At 52.1% G+C, this 20,890-nt stretch overlaps 1 protein-coding gene across 1 annotated transcript in view; it reads left to right on the forward strand.

The window, feature by feature from the left end:
- The window catches only part of Ccdc33 (coiled-coil domain containing 33), a 102,407-nt gene that overhangs the window by 18,215 nt on the left and 63,302 nt on the right, over nucleotides 1–20,890 (forward strand). Inside the window, 2 exon segments of the mRNA XM_020165653.2 lie at nucleotides 5,565–5,720; nucleotides 18,809–18,942. Coding sequence (XP_020021242.2) covers nucleotides 5,565–5,720; nucleotides 18,809–18,942 — 290 coding nt within the window.

Genomic DNA, 20,890 nt, shown 5'->3' on the forward strand with positions numbered 1-20,890 from the left:
TGGCCATGGCCCAGATCTCCCAAGGGACCTGGTCCACCCACAGAATCTCTTGCTGCTGAGAAAGATTCAGACCCCGGCCCCACCTGCCCTTCGTCCCCCTTTCCCGGGGCCAGGCCCCAGAACTGTGCATGGCACACCTGAGCCCGTACCGATAGTCAAAGACTTTAAGGTTCCTGTGCCAGTCCTCTGGGCAGGACCAATGTCTGATCACCTAACCTTTCCAGACACTGATCCTCAAGATTGTTAAGCAAGGCCAAACACTCCTGCCCCAGAGGATGGGACGGAAAAAGACAAAGGTGAGGCCTGGGGACAGAGGCCATGCACCTGCATGAACTCATCCTTCAAAGTCCCTTGCTTTGTTTACTCCTAAATTGTGACAGAAGTTCCCTTTCTCTGGGCCTCAGTTTTCGCAGCTATGAAATGGGAAGTTAGGTGGTCACTGTGGCTCTTATATTTTCTGACCACTTGGGAGTTGAAATCAGTGTACTCACAGGTGATGTTGACTCTGATGTTCCTTCCCTCTTGCTGCTGGGACACAGGCTCAGAGAGCCCTCTGAGATGCTCCCCACACCTGCCCTGTCCAGGCTCTCTGCTGGGACACAACGTTTGAACCCCAGGAGAAAAGGAATTTCTTTTTTCTTTCTTTTTGGTCTGTTTTATCCCTGGTTCCTGGTGTTCTCTGCCCACAGCTGGCCCCTGCCTGGATGACACCCTCCCCTTAAGCCTCCCTCTGGATTGTCACACACCAGGACCAGGCACCAGGCTGGCTTGAGCTGGAACCCTAAGCAGCTGGCTGGTTCCCACCTGCCCTATGAGCTTGATGCAGGGCCCAGGGGAGTGTGCCAGATCTGTGTTATTTGATTGGCAGCTTTAGGAATCATTTGTATAACTGTATGTAAGCCTGTGCATATACTATTATATAGTCATATTCTTCTTTTTATTGGGTAATGTCTACAGATTTCAATGCTCTAGGTTGTGTGTATTAGGGACAGTAATCCTTTATTTATCTGAACTTTCTCCTGTCTGTGTTTTTGTTCTGTTTTGTTTTTGTATTCTGATGAGTTAGGGGCCATTATAAAAGTTGGTACAGAACTTTTTAAAAATGTAATCAAACCTATCTAATTCTTTTCATTATGATTCCTGAATTTTGTGCTTTTGTTCTGTTTTGTTTTTGTGGCACTGGGGATTGAACCCAGGGCCTCACACATGCTAAGCCTGTGCTCTACCACTGACCCACACCCCCAACCCTGTGTCATCTTTTGAAACGTCTCTTCTGCCTCAGCTAGAACACCCTCTTGTTACTCAGGTTACAAGGAGACGATGCTGCAGCTCAGAGAATGAACCCCACATTAAAGCATGGGGTGAGCAGAGCAGAGGCCTCAGACCCTGGGTCCAGTTCTGGCCCCGTCCTGGTAGCTCAGCCGTGTGCTCGGTCTTTGACAAAGACCTCTTTGTCAAAGGGTCTTACAATGCCCAGTCACATTTAGATATTTAAACTAGAAGAAGCTTGAGGGACCAGGTATAGCTCAAAGGCCTACTGGAGTCTACTTGTCCAAACTCAGAGCAGAGCAGTCAGACCCCTTGTCTCCCAGCCCAGCACTCCCTCTGAGGGCCCAGCACAGCCACTCCAGCTGAGTGGCTTTCAGATTCAGACCTCCCTGGAAGGAGGATCTGACTTCTTAGCTTCTCATGGCCTCCCAGATTGCTGGGAGGACAGGTGCCAAGGAGGATTTGGGGCTTTCAGAAGTGGGTCTCCTATCCAACTCCCCAAAAGAACCAATTGCCCCCCCAGTTGGAGCTCAACTGAATGGGCCATTAACTCCTTTGCTGCCAGTCCTCTGCTCTCCTACTTACATCCTCCCCCCCTTCCTCCACATACATTCAAAAATGCCCTGTGTGATAGGAAGCCCTGGGTTCCCTAGGACATCTGGCACATCTGCCAGCTACTCCTGGCTTGTGGAGGGAAAGTCTGCTGTCTGGACAGGACAGGAAATGGAATTGCAGGTGCCGGTCATGGGGAGCAGCTGAGAGAGTTGACAGACTGAAGCAGCCTGACTGACCCCTTGCCTCCCAGTCCAGCACCCCTCCTAAGGCCCAATATAGCCTCTCTGCTGGTGTGGCTTTCAGATTGAGACCTTTCTGGAAGGAGTGTGGACTTCTTCACTCTCCTACATGTAACCTAGTATTTTCTATTCCCTCATATACTCTTCAGGGCTGGCCAGGGGCAGGGGACAGGCAGAGGACATTCACTGGTCCTAATGCAGGGACATCATGGATGGAAGCCTGCAGATTTTCATCCACAGGTAGAAAGGAAAGAGGGGAAGATGGAAGTTTGGCAGCCCTGTCACACTGTATCCACCACAGGCCTTGCCCTTAGCCCCAGGCCTCCCTGGCTGTAGGCCCAGCCTGCCCAGTGGGTACATGCCTGCAGACCTCACCAGGAGGCGTCACCTTGGCAGTTGGCCTCAGGCCCAAAAGAGAAGCTCCAACAGTTCTTGCCCAACTCTCTGCAAGCTGGATTTCCTGAAAGTCAGTCCCTGAGTGTGTGTGTGTGTGTGTGTGTGTGTGTGTGTGTTTGTGTGTTGGGGGTATGGAGAACAGAGGAAGTGGGGAAGGAGGCAGCACAACTCCTGAGCCTTATAGAGGCCTCCTTGGGCTCTGGAGCTGTCAGGGAGTCAGAGAGACACTTTGTACAAAGGCTGTGATTCTGGGCCTTTATGTCTGTGGCACTGGGGAGCTCATGACAGGCTCTATGCCCTCATAGCTGCAAGGGGAATCAATACACGGGTGGGAGTGACATTAGACACCTCTTCTGGCCTTGATGCAGGGACCTGGGGCCCACCAGTCACTGGGAAGGCTGAATCATAAACCATTATAGACATTCCCATTGGCAGGTAGGAAAACTGAGGCTCAGAGAGGTGGCATGTAAGAGAGCTGGGCAGAGCTGGCTGAAACCTAGCCTTGCTCTTTTGTCACTAAGCCAGAACAAACCTGCTGGGAAGAGGGCCAGTTATGGCAGGGGCCTGCAGTGAGGACAGAACACTGGGAGGGAAGAAGTCTGATTCATGGGGGAGGCAGTGGTCTGTAGCTGCTTCCCCAAGCCTTGGGGTCCTCCCTGATTCCTCTCTCCCTTCACCTCCCTCAACCAACCCCTCAGCATATCCTGTAACTCCTGCTTTGTACAGCTCTAGAAGCTGACCCCTTCTCACCATCTCCATTCTAAGCACCAGGATCCGAAATGCTGGATGTCTGCTCTACCCTCCTGCTTGCTGTTCCTTTTCTGGCTCATCTCACACTGCAGCCAGAGGGGTCTTTACAAATTTACACCACTCTTCTGCTCAGAGTCCTTCCATAGCTCCCTATTTCATAGCTCCTCACCATGGTCTGTGAGGCCCTGCAGAACCTGGACCAGGCACTGGCCTCACCTGTCCTGGGCCCTAGCTTACTCTGCTCCAGCCGCACTGGCTTCCTAGCTGTTCCTTGCACACACTGCCTTCCAGCCTTTGTCTTGGTTCCCTTTGCCTGGATACTCCTTGCAGATGTCACCAGTACTGTCATTCCTGTGGTTTGCTCCCTCACTTGCTGCAAGTGAGGTCCCTGCCTAATAAGATGCCTCATTAGGAGGTGAGAATGTGTTCCCCAGCAGCCCTCCCCTTCCTCTGGAGATCACCACCCCCCACCCCCCACCCCCCCCCACCCCGCTCCCACCCAGGACCCAGCAGCCCTCCCCTTCCTCTGGAGATCACCACCCCCCCCCACCCAGGACCCAGCAGCCCTCCCCTTCCTCTGGAGATCACCACCCCCCCACCCCCCCACCCCGCTCCCACCCAGGACCCAGCAGCCCTCCCCTTCCTCTGGAGATCACCACCCCCGCTCCCACCCAGGACCCAGCAGCCCTCCCCTTCCTCTGGAGATCACCACCCCCGCTCCCACCCAGGACCCAGCAGCCCTCCCCTTCCTCTGGAGATCACCACCCCCGCTCCCACCCAGGACCCAGCAGGGCCTGTCACCATCTGCAGAGGTGTTGATGAGAGTTACCCCTCCCCCTTTCCCCTACTCCTCTCCAGGCCAGGGTAGGGGGAAGGGAGGGAACCCCTGCCAAGGCTTGGGGTCTGAGCAACGAGAAGAATGGAGTGCCATTTGTTGAGCAGAGCCAACAGCTAAAGGAAAGAGAAGGTTGGAGAAAAGAAGAGGACTAAAGGGCAAGGCTCAGGTTGTTGACTTTGAGCTACCAGTGACCTCCAAGGACAACTGTTCAGGGCTGTGTGGCTCCTACTTTGGTCACCCACATCTTTGTCTAGGGAACTAACTGAAGTCATATCCCTCAAAGTCCTCAGGGCTAAGCAGAGCCTAAAGCATTTGGCCCTTCTCTTTCCCTGTGCCCAAGGCTTCCGGAAGCCAGGAGGGTGAGTGGCACTGTGCCCAAAATGGGAGCAGGGTGGGCTCCAGGCTGGCCTCCCACCAGGGAGACCTACTCTCAGAGCATGGTTACCTGGATCCCACGCTGATGAGAGGCAGAGCTGGGCTAATTAGATGTCCTGGCAGAGCTCATCAGGGGCAGGCCAGACGAGCAGGAACCTGGCCTGCACAGGACCCCCAGGTCCTCACTCCTCTCTGGGCCTCAGATGCCCCTCTGTGTAATAGGACATCCTTCCCAACACCTACCCAACCAGGGTCTGCACTAGAAGGCATGTCTAACAGGCAGAGCTTCCCAAATAAGAGGGTCAGCACTTCCGGGCCCCATCTCCCACCCGAGGACATCCATCACACCTCTTATAGGGCCATGGAAGCCCCTCTGTGGCCCCTGACATGGTTACCTAGTGCCCACTAATCAACAGGAGGGGTGAAGGGGATATGTGACCTCCTGCCAGGTGAGGCTTAGCAAGGGTTAATCTAGGTCAACTCAGGCACTAGGAATAGAACTGAGTCAGCCAGACAGCAAAGAGAAGAGGGAGGACCAGGAATCCCAAGCCACAGCAGCCCCGTGTCCATACTCTTCCCACTCCACAGTGTTTGTTCACCACAAACATCCCATTCTATCACCTTCCCTGCCTCTGCACTGCCCCCTTGGTCAAAATGAGCCTCCTCTGACCTCAGAAAGTGTTCTGTTTTCTGGTTTCTCCTGCCTCCACTAATGCAGGTTCTCTCAGCCCTCTAAGGCTTCCTCCACCAAGCTGCCTTCCCTGACTGGCCATGCTTCTGTCTCTCCTCAGCAATTCCCATCATATTACTTTGGGCTGTGAATCTGAGCCTTAAACTACAGAGACCTTGCCCTTGTGTCTGCTTAGGGCACCTGCCCAGGAGGCCTGTGCATTGCATGGTACCTCCCTCCTTCCTGGTGTGCAGGATTCCCTGGGTAGAAGACAAAAATGTATTGATGACTCCAGGGACATGGATAAGCTTTGTACACTGTAAAGAGCTGTGCACAGGAGAGATCTGAGGTGACAGGTGACTCCACTTGGCGTGGAGCTGTGAGGGAGCTAGAGGTTACGGGGTGGCAGTAAAGGAGATGCCACATCAGAAGAGGTCACTCAGCCTTGGCTCTCTCCACAGGAGACTGGGAGCCCAGAGGAACCCCTGAACACCTTCCAGAGTAGGACAGCTAACACCACCAGCCACCTGGCTCCCTCTAATAAGGAGACCGTCATGGTCACTCTCCATGGAGCTACCAACCTTCCCACCTGCAATGATGGCTCGGAGCCATGGCCCTATGTGGTGGTGTAAGTAGCTGGGAATGGTAGAGGGAGGGGAGGTCCTGGCTTTAAGCAGGAAACAGGAGATGGATTTGAGACATGAGCCCCTGAAGGTTTAGGACTGACACTGTGATACCCAGAGAAGTCACATTGAGGCTGTGGGCTCTGCAAATGTTCCCTGATGTGTGGGAACTGCTTACAGGCCTAGTGAAGAATGGCTACCTCTTGACCCCACACCCAGGTGGCCAGGGCCTGGCCACAGCTTGATCTCACAGGAGTAGGGCTCTTATCTGCAGAGGCCTTGGCTGGGCTCAGTCTGGAGTATGGTCAGATGGTCAGAGAGACTTGGGGTCTGCCTATCCTTGGCGTGGTGAGATGGGTGCCCTAATCTCACCATCCCAAGTGGTTGTAGTCCTTACGACTACCTTCTGCCCCGGTCACCACCTGTCTCCACTTATTTCTCTCCCAGGACTTCTTTAAAACTTCATCCAGAGCTGTCCCCGACCAGGTGCTGTCAGCACCTAGTTCTCCAGCCTTGTACCTGCCTGGCTCAGGGCCCCACTTCTCCCAGAAGGACATTAAGTGACAACACTGTCCAGTCAGCCAGCCTTCCCTGTGGAGGTCGGACATGTGCTCAATCTTTATGGAGCAATAACCCCCTTCCAGGAACTCATCGTCCCTTAATCCCTTAATGACATTCTGCTCACCTCCAAAGCCTTGCTCATGTTACCACCTCTTCCTGGGCAGCCCCATAGTGGCAACAACACTGGTTTGAAATACCTGATATAAATATGGTTCCTGTGCTCCTCTACTGTCTCCCAGAGGATCCCAAGTCTACTCTTTATTTTTCCAACGATGTGCCCAACAGACGCCTGAGGGCAGATTTAGGGGTCAAAGAGGCAAACACCCAGCTAAGATGACAAAAGGGAAATAGGTGCTGTGCTGGAGACCAACAGGTGAAGTGCTTGCCTAGCATGCCGAAAGCCCCATTTGTGCCTGCCCTGCATCTCCGTCGTCCTCCCCACCCCTCCCCCAACTCCATTTCCGTGGTGATGGAAGGACAGGTGGCAGAGGGCGGCTTGGCTTGGCAGGGAGGAGGTTGGTTTCTAGCCCGGAGCTTGCCTTCTCCTTCAGCTGTTTCCATAAACCAATTATCGCCGATCATCTCGGGAGATTGAGGCCCTGCCTGTCACCAATCCAGCCTGGGAGGCGATGGGGCGGGTAACTGGGTGGCCGTGCTGCTTGCTCCTCCGCGGGCACCACGACCCCTGCGCCATCACCCCGTTGCTATGGGAACGCGCAGCATGCGCCTGGGCGACCCGTGCCTGGGTGGATGGGGGTGTGGAGAGCTGGGCACACGCCAGTCCTTCTGCACCCTCTCAGTGGCTGCAGCAGGTGGGGCGGAGCGGGAGCGAGAGCGCACGCTGCACCCCTGGCTGCTGGGCCACAGTCGCATCACACGGCACTAGGCAGAGATGACACCAGCTCAGAGGTGGTGCTAATGAGATGCAAATGAAAGGAGAAGGGAGGGCTTCTGAGAATGAAGACCCAGCTGTCAGGACCTGAATGTGGTTTGCAGGGGTAGCTTGAGCCCCAGGCAGGAACCCCAGAGGGAGGGCCTGCCCCTTCAGAGACCCTAGACCCTGGGAAGAATTTAATGTCTTCCTATGTCTGTCTAATTACAAAACACAGTAACAAAGCATACAATAGGGATGAAAGTCCACTGAAGTTTTCATTTTTTAATGATGAATATTTCAATGTTTTAAAAACATTCATAAATACTTAAATGTAAAATCTGAAACTTAAACTCCTAGAGGAAAACAGTTTCTCCCTGGGACTTGTTTTGAATTTTGGTGGTACTGAGGTTTGAACTCAGGACCTCTACCACTTGAGCCACTCTGCCAGCCCTTCCTGGGATCTTTACATTAGTCTTGACTATATGTATTTATATTATATATTTTTTTCCTTTTGGATTTGACACCAAAAAGTAAACAAGGAGGACTCCAACAAGCTAAAAAGGTCTGCACCGCAAAGGAAAACAATCAACAAAATTAAAAAGCAGCCAATGGAATGGAAGACAATGTGTGCACACCGCACATCTAATAAAGGAGTGAACTTCTAAAATGGATGAGGAACTTAATACAACTCAATAGAAGAAAAACAGCCTGACTCAAAAGTGGACTTCAGAGCTGGGAATGGAGCTCAGTGGAAGAGCACTTGCCTAGTGTGTACAGAGTCCTGGGTTTAGTCCCTTGCACCGCAATAAATGAATAGATTAAAAAAAATGGCAAAAGAACCCAAATAGACATTTTTTTCTTCAAGAAGGCATACAAATGAACAATAGATACACGAAAACGTGCTCAACATTGTTTGTCATTAGAGAAATGTGAAGTAAGACCACAGGAGCTATTACCTCACACCTGTTAGGTAGGCTATTATCAAAACCACAAGAAGAACAAGTACTGGTGAGGATGTGGAAGAAAGTGTGCCCTTCTACACTATTACTTAATGGTGCCGCCATTAAGGAAAACAGCATGGAGTTTCCTCAAAAAAGTTAAAAATAAAACTACTATATGATCCATCAATCCCACTTCTGAGTGGATGCATATCCAAAGGAAATGAAGTCAGTATCTTGAAGAGATATTTGCCTCCTTGTTACATTGCAATTTTAGTCCCAATAGCCAAGATATGGAATTAACCTAAGTGTCCTTCCACTGATGAATGGATAAAGAAAATGTGATTTTATATATACCTGTGGGTATAAAATTCAGCCATAAAAGATAAGGAAATCCTGCCATTTGTGACAACATAGGTGAACTTGGAAAATATTATGCTAAGTGAGATAAATCAGGCACAGTAAGACAACTACTGTGTGATCTCACTTAATGTGGAATCTTAGGTGAATGCACAGACTAGAGTAGCATGGTAGTTGCCAGGGGCTGGGACTGGAGGATGGGGAGCTGATGGTTAAATGTATAAACTTCCAGTTACAAGGTGAGTAAGTCTGAGGGAACTTAGTATGCAGCATAGTGACTATACTCAATAACACTGTATTGTACACTTGAAATTTGGCAAGAGTAAATTTTAAATGTCCTCACCACATGTACACAAAAAAGTGTGACCATGTGAAGCAATGGATACATTCTTAAGAGGTACATACCTTAAACCATCATAGTGTATACTTTAAATATATTTTTATTTGTATATACTCAGTTACTCTGATTACATCAAGTTACTACACAATCTTTCTACCTATTCTTGGTACATCTAATCTTTCCCCTTGCAAGATCCCTTGAAAGGCAGGTTTCTATTTAGTTCTGTGGTCCCATAACACCAAAAAACCCACAAGACTTCCCACTGTTCCAGAGTAAAGACATTTCCAGGGTCAGCATAGTTGGGTCTTTGCTGGTGCTTCCAGCTCCCCAGCAACACAACCCCCCACTTTCAACTCTCTTTAATTCAACCACACTGAACATGTCTCAGTTCTCTGAGCAGACCCTCTCTCCCTACCCCAGGCCTCCACGCTCTTCTCTCCAAAACATTCTCCCTTCCACCCTTTGGATCCCTCCTTGATCTCCCAAGCCAGCATCTATCTCCCCATTATACGCATTCACTTGCTTTTCACTGGGCCCCACTAGTCCAAGAGCAAGCACCAGGTAGCTTTGACTCACCTTATACCCCTATTACTAAGCACACTGCCTGGAACATAGAAAGATAGCCCTAAATAAATGTTGAATGAATGAATAAATCTGTCCCTGTGTCTAGCTTGCTGTGTGACTTTTAGAAACCTACCTACCTCTCAATCACTAAACGCTTCACCTGGGAACTGGCTTTGAAGGGTTACAGAGGAATAGAGCCAGACAGTGGGCAATTCTGGCAGGACTAATGCAGAATGAGGAGGGGTGCTTAGCCAGAGCTCACGGTGGGCACGTGAGAGCTAACAGAATAAAGCCACAGGGCAGTAGAAAGAAGCTGGGATGGGATCAGAAAGGTCCTGAGTCCAGCCCACTGCCCCTGACTCCCTGGGTGACTTCTGATCAGTCCCTGACCCTCTCCCATGGGACACATGGAGGCCTTGGCCTCCACACTGGGGCACGCCTGACTGGCTGGCTTGTGCTTGGGAAACTGACTCAGGTTCTTAGAGTCCCAGTTGTGCCACCCAAGACAGATTCCATGCCCAGGTCTGCTGGGCCAGCGCCCAGATCCAGGGTCTGCCCTGACTGGCCTGAGCCTGGCTCAAGGCCTTGGGACCTGACCAGTGTCCAGAACCTGTCTCCCAGCCTGGCACAGAGAGACCTGCCAATCACAGCACAGCAGGGACCAGAAAGGCAGTGGCAATGACAGGTGGGGGCTGACCCAGTGGGCAGGAGTGGGGGGTGGGGTAGGGGAGAGGGGAAAACCGCCAGGATATGGCCTGTGGGTTCTGATCCCTGGCCAAAGACTGGTGAAGGTCTGCCAGTGTTGGCAGCTGCTTCTTTGGCTGCCTGCTGCCCCAAGCTAATGAGTGGAGACAGCCAGCACTGGGCAAGGAGGCACAGCTTCCTCTGTGCCTATGGCTAGGCTTGGCTTGGCTCTGCTGGGTCGAGGTGAGGCATACATGGGTCAGGGCCTGTCAGAATCAGGGCCTGAGGGCCCTGACCCTGGCCCCACACTGAGCCTGACCTTAGTCACAGACTGAGACTAATTGTAGAGGGTATTAAAAGAAGAAAATTATTGAAGGTCCAGGACAGAGGGAGTATAAAGAAATGCCTCCCATATACCTGGCAAATGTGCCAGGTGTGTGTGTGTGTGTGTAAGAATTCAACAAGGATCCGGAATTCCAAAACCTGCAGTCTTTTTCCACCTTACTCCCTGACATAGTCCATCATGCAGTGATTGTCCCTCTTGGAAGGGGACTGTTGGCATCAGGGCCCTAACCCAGACTTCCGGCGAGATGCACTGACCAGCCTAGAGACCTCTTCCAGGCCCTGGACCTTCTCCTCCTCCCTATCTGGCTGTGGCCTTTGGGCAAATGTTCCAGAAAGCAGTGATCTGAACAGAGAGGGTGGAAGGGTGGAGGCCTGGCATGACTCATAGCAGCCAGAGGGTTGGGCTCAGCAAAACTAACAAAAATACTGACTGATAAAGTTCATCAGGACAGTCTAGGATACAGCAGCCACCATTTGATGACTATATCCCACCCGAGCTCACCAGGAACTTCATTCTCCACGCACTTTGGACTAATAGAGCAGCCCTGAGAGACAGGTTCCATTATCCACAGGTGATAGCCAAGACACCAAGGCCCAGGGGAGTGAAGGGATCAACCTAAAGTCACAGGGCTGGCCAGTGGAGCAGATGAAGACAACTGTTCCCATCTGATCACTGGTCACAGCAGTGGCCATGGCTCTTTTTCTCCCAAGAGGATGCCTCTGGGAAAAGAGACAGGGTTGGGGACTAGGCCCTGGGTGGGGCCTGGGAATCTGTTGCCTCTGCAGGACCCCAGCCCTGTGGCCTTGTTTCTTTCTTATACACACCTGCTCCACATGGCTTTTTGTTCCCTAGAGACTCAGAGACTCAGAATTTTTGCTCAGTGAGAACTTCCCTGTATCCCAGAGCTATAAACACAGCTGGTGTCAGTGGTTAAAGGAGTTGGCCCAAGACCCCCAGGCACACTGAAGTTACAAGCATTCTTTCCAGCTGTTCCCCATCACCTCCGCCTAGGGCCTCTGAGGTCTTGTGCCTGAAATACACATTCAGACCCAGGAAAGCACAAACTCCCCAGAGCCCTGGACTCCTGAGAAGCAGCCCTGCAGTCAATGCTCCCAAGAGAATCAAGAGTGCCTGGGGAGATGGCAGGCCAGGAGCCTTCCTGGGGTCCTTATCACATACACAGGTGGTCTCTCTGCTTATTCCTAAGCACGTGCTAAGCTCTGCCAGACACCTCCCTCCCTGGACTCATGAGCAGCCAGGAACTTGGTCCTCCTTCCTGGCTTTATCTGGCTTCCCTCTGACTCTATCCAGCCCCTGTGGACTTCAGAGGGCAGGTTTGATAGGTGTTATACACCTGTCAAAGAAAGAGGGACACTGGGCAGGGACTGGGCCTCTGGGTCCCAATTCAGTTGTGTTCTCCCTGTTTCTGTCATCCTCCATCCTTCCACACAGCTGAAGGGGATCCACCAGGGATGTCAAAGTCAATAACTTCAGGGTCCAGCAAGTGACATAAATCCTGAAGCCCATGCTGGCAAATGATGCAATAAAGAGTAGCAGATCCTGGCAAGCCAGAGGCCCTAGCTCCATCAAATGAATGGCCTCCAGCCTCTTCCTGTTGATTTCTGGCTGAAATTTCTGAATGGGACTTGGCTTGTCAAACCTCTCTTGGTTTTTTGAGAGAAGCCAGAAATCCAGATATCTGCATGAAACTGGCCAGTTTTACACACAGGCTAAACAGCTCTAGTCAGCTAGGATCTCCACAATGCCCACCCCCACCCCCATCATCTGCCCTTCCTTCCCCCAGAAACCTTGGCCCAGCTCAGACTCACTGGAAACTGAGTTTCACCAGTGACCAGACGGGTCCCTGTCTCCGAGGCACTCACATTTTAGGGGGGAAGAGGGCAAGGAGCAATCAGTGAGAAAACAGACAACACTGTCCCCCACTTGTTCCCTGCCTACAATCTCCCCAGAGGGTAGTGGAGCAGTCTCCAGTCTCTAGCACTTGAGTATCAAGACCCCTCAGGGAGGCTGGCCTTTTGGGAAGTGGCAGGGGGACACCTCAGACCTCTGTACTAGTAGTTAGGCCAGGTGTAAAAGTCAAAACATTAAAGAATTGGAAGAATCCTTCTGAGGTTGGAGAGTTCACCTTTGTGTCTGGCCCAGGTTCCTCCTGCACTAAGGCTGCATACACAGGAAAGAGAATGGGGGTTCAGAGTGACTGATGCATTGAGAGGATCCTGGGTCACAGCAAGACCCTCCAAAGTTGTCTCACCCAGGCCTGCACCTTGCCCAAAGGACTCAGTCCATCCCCTTGGAGGTTTGGTGTTGCCCAACAGGTGGTCCCACCATCCTTTCCTAAGAAGATGACTTCTGGGACCCTCATTTGTTACAGGACAGACCACAGCATGGTGCTCCAAAGGCTGACAGACAGGGGCTTTTCTTGGCCCCTTGGTAGAAGGAGTGAAATGACCAACATCTGAGGGCTTGAGTCTAACTTTGCAGCAGCCACTCGACTCTGTGGGCCATGGTCTCTCCCGAACCATACAGGAAAACCACCTTTGCCTTGGCTGCCTCGCCAAGTGCCATGGAGTGGGGAGAGGAGAGCATGGTGCCCACAGAGGGCTCCCCCAACAACAACTGGGGCCATTGCAGGCGAAGTGTAGGTAGGGGAGGAAGTGTAGGTAGGGGAGGAAGTGTAGGTAGGGGAGGAAGTGTAGGTAGGGGAGGAAGTGTAGGTAGGGGAGGAAGTGTAGGTAGGGGAGGAAGTGTAGGTAGGGGAGGAAGTGTAGGAGTTGAGGGAACAACATTCTTGTTTCTTGTTTCTCAGGGAGAATTTTGCCGTGGAATCTCAGAGTTCTTTGGACTGTGCCCATTCCCTACAGGGGGAGGAGCTAGGCCCACGTGGATGGGAGGAGCTGCTGTCAGCTTCTGCCCGCCTTCTCCAGACTCAGTTATTCTGTGAATTGAGGCCCACCTGTAGTGTTGTAGCACCATCAGCAATTAGTGATGGTTCATTAGACGCCAATTAATAAATGAAACCGATGGTGAGAGCTCATCGCATTGCAGAGATTAACAGCCCTGCTCGTGCCTTAAGTGGCAGCCTCTGGAGAGCTGGGAACCCATGAGGACAGCTGCCCACCTTCAGCCTCGGGTGGGGGAGGGGCACGTGGAGTAGGAGGCAGTAATTGCTCACAGGTTGTCTGGTAAAGAGAGGCAAGAGGGGGCTTCAGATCACAACCCCTCTCCTCTTTGAGAAGCCCCTGGGTACAATTTCTTGCCCAGTACTCCCAGGGGGCTGAGCTAAAGCCAGAGGTAGGAAGGCTTTTCTCTTCTGCCTGTTTGGCCCCAGAGGATACTGCAGGTGGGCATGGAAAGATGGCAATAACTTAGTCCTGGAGGCTCACAGACCTCACTCTCCTGACTACCCAGACCTGCCGAACTTGGATCAGTCAGCCTATCCCTCCCATGATCTGACAATGAACCAGTTCCTGACCTCTTGTGAGCCTCTCTAGCTCTGTCCCCCAATGGGGAAGGTCCTTTCCACATCTGTGGGCCCTGCCACTTCTAGTCTGTCACCAGCCCTGCCAGATAGGCTCAAGTAGCACAGGAATACAGCATGTGACTATAGATGACCCCCCCAACTCCCTGTTGCATAAGGCTGGGCTTCTGAATTCGGGAGAGGTCACTGCACTGCTCAGTGCCTTCCAGGATGGAGGGAGCCTATGGCCTGGGGTTCTGGCTGCCTCCGAACTTCTGGAGTGTGGGGAAGCTGGTATGGGTTATATAGGCAGAGGGAAATTGCCCTACTTCTCAGGACAGACCAAGACCCAATCAGATACCCTGGCAGCTGGCCTAAAGGACTCTTAGTCTGAACAGGTTCTTAGTCTGAACCTGTTCTTCTGTCTCCTGTTTCCCTGGTGAGCCAGCTATAGGGCCATAGTGGACCATGTCAAAGGGTCACAATTCCTCTTGCTCCACCACCTCCACTTAATGGTCTGACTTTCATCCATCCTTCACAGTGCCTGCCTGGGCACAGCCCTCTGGTCAGAGGAGCCTGCCAGAGCCCCAGCAGCCAGATCAGACTTGAATTGGGGTCCTCCCCTGTCCTTTGCTCTCCTGGTGGCTGCCATGGGATTGGCACTCAGGATAAATCAGGCCAGCTGTGTCCTGGGCTTCCAAACTGCCTGGAAAGAAGCCAGACCTTGACTGTTGTTGCTGCTTTGATATTCTGAAGGGAGTGGGCACCCAAGAGGACCATCAAGTCACGTGGGGGAGATGGGATCCACATGAATAGACCTCGGAGGCAGCTGGAGGCTGGCACACAGGGTTATAAGTACTGAGTAGCACACTCATCTCTCTAGGGTAGTGTGTGTGCACTGTACTTTCTCCCTCCATCAATGTCCAGTGCTTTTCCATCGCTGACCTCCACTTCTATAGCAGCTGCCCCTGGGAACCAAGCAATGCATTTTCCCTTAGTCATGACCTTGCAGAGGGAAAGCAAAGTCCTCATTCCCTCCCACTCACAGCTGCACTGGGGCCTGGCCCCTCACCTCCTGCTAAGGGTCGGAGCCCCCAGGGACAACAGGCCTGGGGTTCAAAGATTTAAACTCCTTCTATGCCCTGGGGGAGGGGGGCAGGCTGGGGGATTAAGTTTTCCTGCAGTTTGGCGCCATGACAGCTGTCCCTTGCCTCTGACTGGATCCCAGTCCCATCCTGCTGTGACTGGATTAAGTCTGAGCCCTGAGGCGACAGGCACTACAGTTAGCCTCCTGCTCCTAGCTGCCTGGCGCCAGGCTGTAGGGCCAGGGTAGACCATTGGGGACAGGGAAGGAAGAGTCTCATCCTGTAGACACAGCAAGGATGCAGGTGTCAAAGGGGTCCCCTAAACTCCCTCAAATCCTAGGAACCTAGATCTCAGCCACATGCCTGCTGGGGATACAAAATGGGAACAAGGAGTGAGCTGGTTCCTTGCTCCTAGTCTGTGAGCACCCCCCCCACACCTTGCTCTCCAGTTTCTAGATTCACATCAAGGCCCAGAGGAGTCAGCTGTGCCAGGAAAAGCCATTACCCTGCATCCTCCCTCCTTCCACCTGCTAAAAGCCTCCCCTTCCCCCTGGGGCCTCCCCCTCCCTTACTCACCTAGCCCTGATGACCTCTGGGGGGGTGTTGGGGAGGGGCAGATGGAGACTTAACCCTTTCTGGGCCTGAGGGAAGTCAGCCCTGTCTTGCCCTGTCACTCTTCCTCCTATCCCTTAACACCTGGAATTCCTCCTGCCAGCCACCTTTTCAGCTAGTAGAAAAGGGAGGTAGCCAGGGGCCACCGAGAGTAGAAGTCAGGCTGGCAAGTACAGGTCATGGGTTCCAGCCTGAATCATGCCTCTGCACTGATTGTGACTTCCTGCCCTTGATTCTAACTTCATCAAGCCACTTCATGGTCCCTGGGAAGATCACAGGGAAGAGCAGTGCAAGAGCAGGTTTTGTGACATTTGTGGAAAGACTGCCTTCTTCCTCGCACACCTTAGGTGCTCATACATTTCCCCGCTCCTGTTGTCCTCTGTGGGGTGCAGGTCTGCGGGGTGAAGGCTGTGCAGCATCATCATGCATTAACAGTGTGAGGGCGGTGTAGGCTGAGCTGTGGGTAGATGGCAAGAGGGGCCTCTGAGCTCCAAGTTCTCTGACTTTGGGAGTTGCTTTTGGAGGGGAGAACTAGGGCACAGGATGGTAGGAACAGGGGCTTTTATTGCACCCCTCAGTCATTCACAGTCATGGAGCTGAGAGGCAGTGACACAAGGAGTGGCAGGAGCAGCTGAGCTCCCCTGCTGCGGGCTTGCTGCCTTCCCCTTTCCAGTCTGGCAGGGTACTCAATCCCCTTTGCAGACATGGGAGCATGTCCCAGGTCTGCAGGGCCTGCAGGTGATGTGCAAGGACAGGTATCCAGGCTAGAAGGGTTCTGCCTCTCTGGGAGGCACACCCTTCCCGTCCCAGTCCTTCCTCAGAGCTGGTCTTCTTTCTCTTCTGGCTCCCTGGGTCAGGTCCCTTTGCAAAAATGTCCAGGTTGGACAGACCCAGGAAGGACACTTTGTGACAATACAGGCTGAAATTGGAGTGATACTGCTGCAAGCCAAGGAACATTAGGGATGGAGGGCTTCCACCGGAAGCTAGGAAGAGGCAAGGAAGGCTCCACCCAGAGCCACAGAGTAACATCCTGCCAATACCTGGATTTCAAATTTCTGTCCTCTAGAACTACAAATGACCTGGCTACTTTGGAAAAGTGTTGTGGTTTGAACCCAACTCTCCTACAAGACAATGACTTCATGAAGGTGTGGATCCAAGGACATTCAATAAACATCCCAGTGTCTCTGGAGAACGAAATCTGTGATATATACATATACATTGAAAATTAAAGTTGGGCTGGGGGTGTAGAGTGGTGGCTTAGCATGTGTGAGGCCCCAGATTTCATCCTTAGCAGTGCAAAATATAACTTTAAAAAGTACTAGATTATTCCTTAATGAAGTTGTTCATAATTTTTTTAATGTCCAGGTTGTCTTACATCACAAGTGCTTTTGGAGGGCAGAACCAGGGCACAGGATGGTAGGAGCAGGGGCTTATATTGCACCCTCAGTCATTCAGTCATCTAGCTAAGAGGCAGTGACACAAGGAATTGCAGGAGCAGCTGAGCTCCTCTGGGACATGAACTGGGGCCTCCTGTTCACTAGGCGCTTCACATGCTTTCCCATGCTCCATGGGGGCACTACCTATGGCAGAGGAGCTGAAGATCACATCCTGCAAGAAACTAGGCCGGGAACAAGATCATCAGTGCTAAAGGATAATAATAAGGAATTGAGTTTTGCTTACATATTAATCGTTAAAAGGAATAATTGTCAACACTTTCACGGCATGTAAAAATGTGAACTTCATGTGTTCACTCATTCCTGCAACAACCCTGCAGGATGGGAACCATCCTTTTACGAAGGAAGAAATATCCAGGAAAGCATGGACCTCCTTCCCAAAGTCACACAACTAGCGGGGGTGGGGCTATGATTTGGAACCCAGATGGTTCGACTGCAGAATCATTATGTCATCCAGACACAGTGGTGCACACCTGTGATCCTAGCACCCAGGAGGCCGAGGAAGGAGGATGGTGAGTTCAAGGCCAGCCTGGGCTATAGAGCAAGCTCAAGGTCAGCTTTGGCTATATAGTGAGACTCTGCCTCTAAAAAAAAAAAAAAAAAAAAACGATGTCACATTGGCTCTCCATCAAAGCAAAAAGTCCTCAGATGATCCTTGGAGCTAGATAAAGGAACTCCCATAGGAGTGGTTAGGAGCAGGTCACTCTGTCTGAAGGACAGAGCCAGCAGTGAGGGTCAAAGGGTCCCAGAGGGCTGAGAAGGACCCTAGGTTGGTGTTGCTAACACATGGGTCTGAGTTTCTGGGCCTGCTAGCTTACCACACATTCCTTCTGAGACTTTTGGAGGGTGGATAAGGGCTGGTAAGGACACCACTCTAGCTTCCCCAGGTACCCTTTGTATTCAGTGCCTCCCCTGCTGGGCACACAGTGTCACTCCTCTGCCATAGGCTCTCTGGGATGATTCCTCCCCTGTGATTGCTGCAATTAATATCACAGACCCGTTTATGGCCCATAGAATAATTCTTTCAACACAAGGTTATTAACTCTTGCTTGTGCAGTCTGATGGGCGAAATCTCAAGAACACTTACCTCACATACCTGTGAGCTGCACTGGGCTGCAGAGGCGCTGAGTTCCCAGCTCACCTGGACAACCTGGCCCTGACAGCCTGAGAGCTTGAGGCCAGAAACTGCTCACTTCTGCCCCCATGCCCAGCTCCTCCAGGTGCCTAGCCCAGGGCCCTGCACAAAGTGGACACTACAGGAGACAGTGACATGTTTATGCTCTACCGAGAGGGTTCACAACTGGACAACTTGGCCCATCTGGGATTCTGGACCATAAGCTTAGAGAAACAAAGGCCGAGAGGAGTGGGCAGCTAGGTGAGGCTCCTTACAGCCCCACAATCCAGAAGCTTCCTTCCACTGAACTGAACCTAGGGAAGAGGTAGATCAGGAGGACAGCACACACAGGCACCTGCTGGAAAGCCGTCTCTGGCAAGGGGCAGAACTCAGACAGGCATGGCGTCTACTGCACTCCTACCCTGAGCCTTTGGTTCCTGACTCTAAGCAAAGGCCTTAGCAGTGGCCAGTGAGGAGATGTGGTCATCTGGCAGGCAGGGCAGCTGAGGGGAGAGGCTTGGCATCCACCAGGCCTGGGACAACATGAGTGTCTATGCACTGGGGGAGGGGAGGTCTCCATGATTTGTCCACTTTTACTCAGATTTATGGACAGTGGAGTCTGAGAGGGGGACCTGAAGCAGGCAGGATGCTTCCTGTGACTCAGCCTGCCTCTTCCTCCCCAGGAAAACCACATCTGAGGAAGCCCACAGACAGAGCTCCAAGGCAGTCACCTCTGTTACCTTGGAGCCCACCAGAGCCCCCATCTGGGGGGACTCTGTGAAAGTAGAGATCCAAGCTGAGGATGCAGGGCAAGAAGGTGAGGCTGGGGGCTGGGTGGGCTGGTTATGTGGGAGAGACAATGAGCATAAACCCAACAGCCACGTCAGGCAGACACAGGCCCCTCTCAACCCAGCTGGAGGCCACCTGAATGCCTCCCTAGGCTCAGCTAAAAGCACTTAAAAAAAAAATCATAATACCGTTATGCCTCATCTCCCAGCCTGCTCGAAAAATGAGTTGCTCTGTGTAAATGAATTTTCCAGACAATGCAGGCTTATCTTTTTTTATGACTGTTATTATTTTCATGGTGGTTGTTATTGCTGCCTCCCACTGAAGTGGCACATTATGGCTTCCTGGCATGTCCCCACACATTGATCACCACCACCTTCCAGTAGAAGCCATGCTGCTCCCATTGCTTGGAAGAGAAGACTTGAAGCTCAGCAGATTTAAATAACTTGTCCAAGCTCCAGTTCTCAGTAAGAAGAAGGCCTAGGACAGCCCCACATCCTCTCACTGGAGCTCCATGGCTCTAGCTGATTCCATTAGAGTTTTGTTTTGTTTTGTTTTCAGCGTCCCCAGAATAGATCCTCATCCCTGCCCAACCCCTCCTGGGTCTCAGATCAGGTACCAGTGTGTCTACATACGTGTTCCATGCCCTGGGCCCATCTGACATCCATTCTCAGGCAAGAGCTCAGCTGGGCACACAGGAGTACTGACCGGTTGGTACCAGGACTGCTAAGGGGGACCAGAATCAGGCAGCACAGAGCAGAGGTGCCCAGCCTTGTCCCTGGTCTCATCTGGTCAGTGTCAGGCTGGCTTCTTGCTGGTGGCTGTTCTTTGAGTGGACAGGCCTTACCTGTCTCCTTGAACTCTTGCCAGGGACTTAGACAGAACTCATTCTTCACTTCACAAAGAGCAAAAAGCTGTCTGCCAGAAACTGGGAGGGAGAGAGGGAAATGAGGGTGGCCTCCATAAAAGGGAAGGAGGTCAGTTCTAGGTCAAGCCAGAGGATTTTTTCTGCTTGTAAAGGAGTAAGTGGAGCTATGGGGACAGTTTGAGACGATGCAGAAGAGGAGAAACTGACCTAGAATTTCATGTAGACACAGGTGTGCTTGCATATACATGTCTTTGTGAATGTCTGCATACTGGTTCATGTGCTCATGTGAACATTATCATGAATGTCCTCTCTCTGTGCCTACAACTGTGCATATCTGTGTGTGTTGCATGTGTGTGTGTGTGCATGGGTGTGTCTGGCTGCAACGGTGTGCTCTGTGTGTACCCAGGTGTATCTGGATGGTAATGTGTACCTTGCCGTGCATGGGTTTGTGTGTGGTGCATGCAGAAAGTTAGGGGGTGTGGTGAGTGTATCTGGGCTGGATCCTGCCCTGAGCTGCACAGATCTGTGGTGAGAGAAGGATGTGATGAGGTCGTGGCCCTGGGGTCCATCTGTGCAGCAGAGGGGGGTAGGACTAATTGTAGAGGGGACAGAAGCATGAAGAGGCCGTATGGGTGGACAGGCAGGGAATAGTGAAAGCAGATTGAAGTAGCTTGTTGCAACCTGGTTAGAGCTGGTTGCTGTGGTGATGTCTGCAGAGAGGGTAGGGGAGATGGGGCCAGGCCAAAAGGTGGGAGGAGGATGTGTAAATGAAAAGCAAAGGGGAGTTTCAGACCCTGGGTCAGGGCCAAAGCAGGCGGGTGGCAGAAATGGCTTGTTGGCCACACAAAGGGAGCCATAGGAGGCCAGAAGGGCACAATGCCCAGATAGGAAGCCGATGACAGGAGCAGAGGGGGATGGCTGTCCATCCCCCTCCCTTTACGGCTCACTGCTTCTACATAGAGTCGCTGGGGTATGGGGGTGGGGAGGGAAACAAGGCCTCAGCAAATTCCAATCAGATCTGGGCCCATGGGCAGTGGGGCACGAGGGACTGAAGCCTCCACAGGTACTGTGACCTTGACTGGGAGTGCTGGAATCCCTAGCTGAGTTTCCT

The sequence above is a fragment of the Castor canadensis genome, chromosome 19 (assembly GCF_047511655.1).
Source record: "Castor canadensis chromosome 19, mCasCan1.hap1v2, whole genome shotgun sequence".
Taxonomy (NCBI): Eukaryota; Metazoa; Chordata; class Mammalia; order Rodentia; family Castoridae; genus Castor; species Castor canadensis.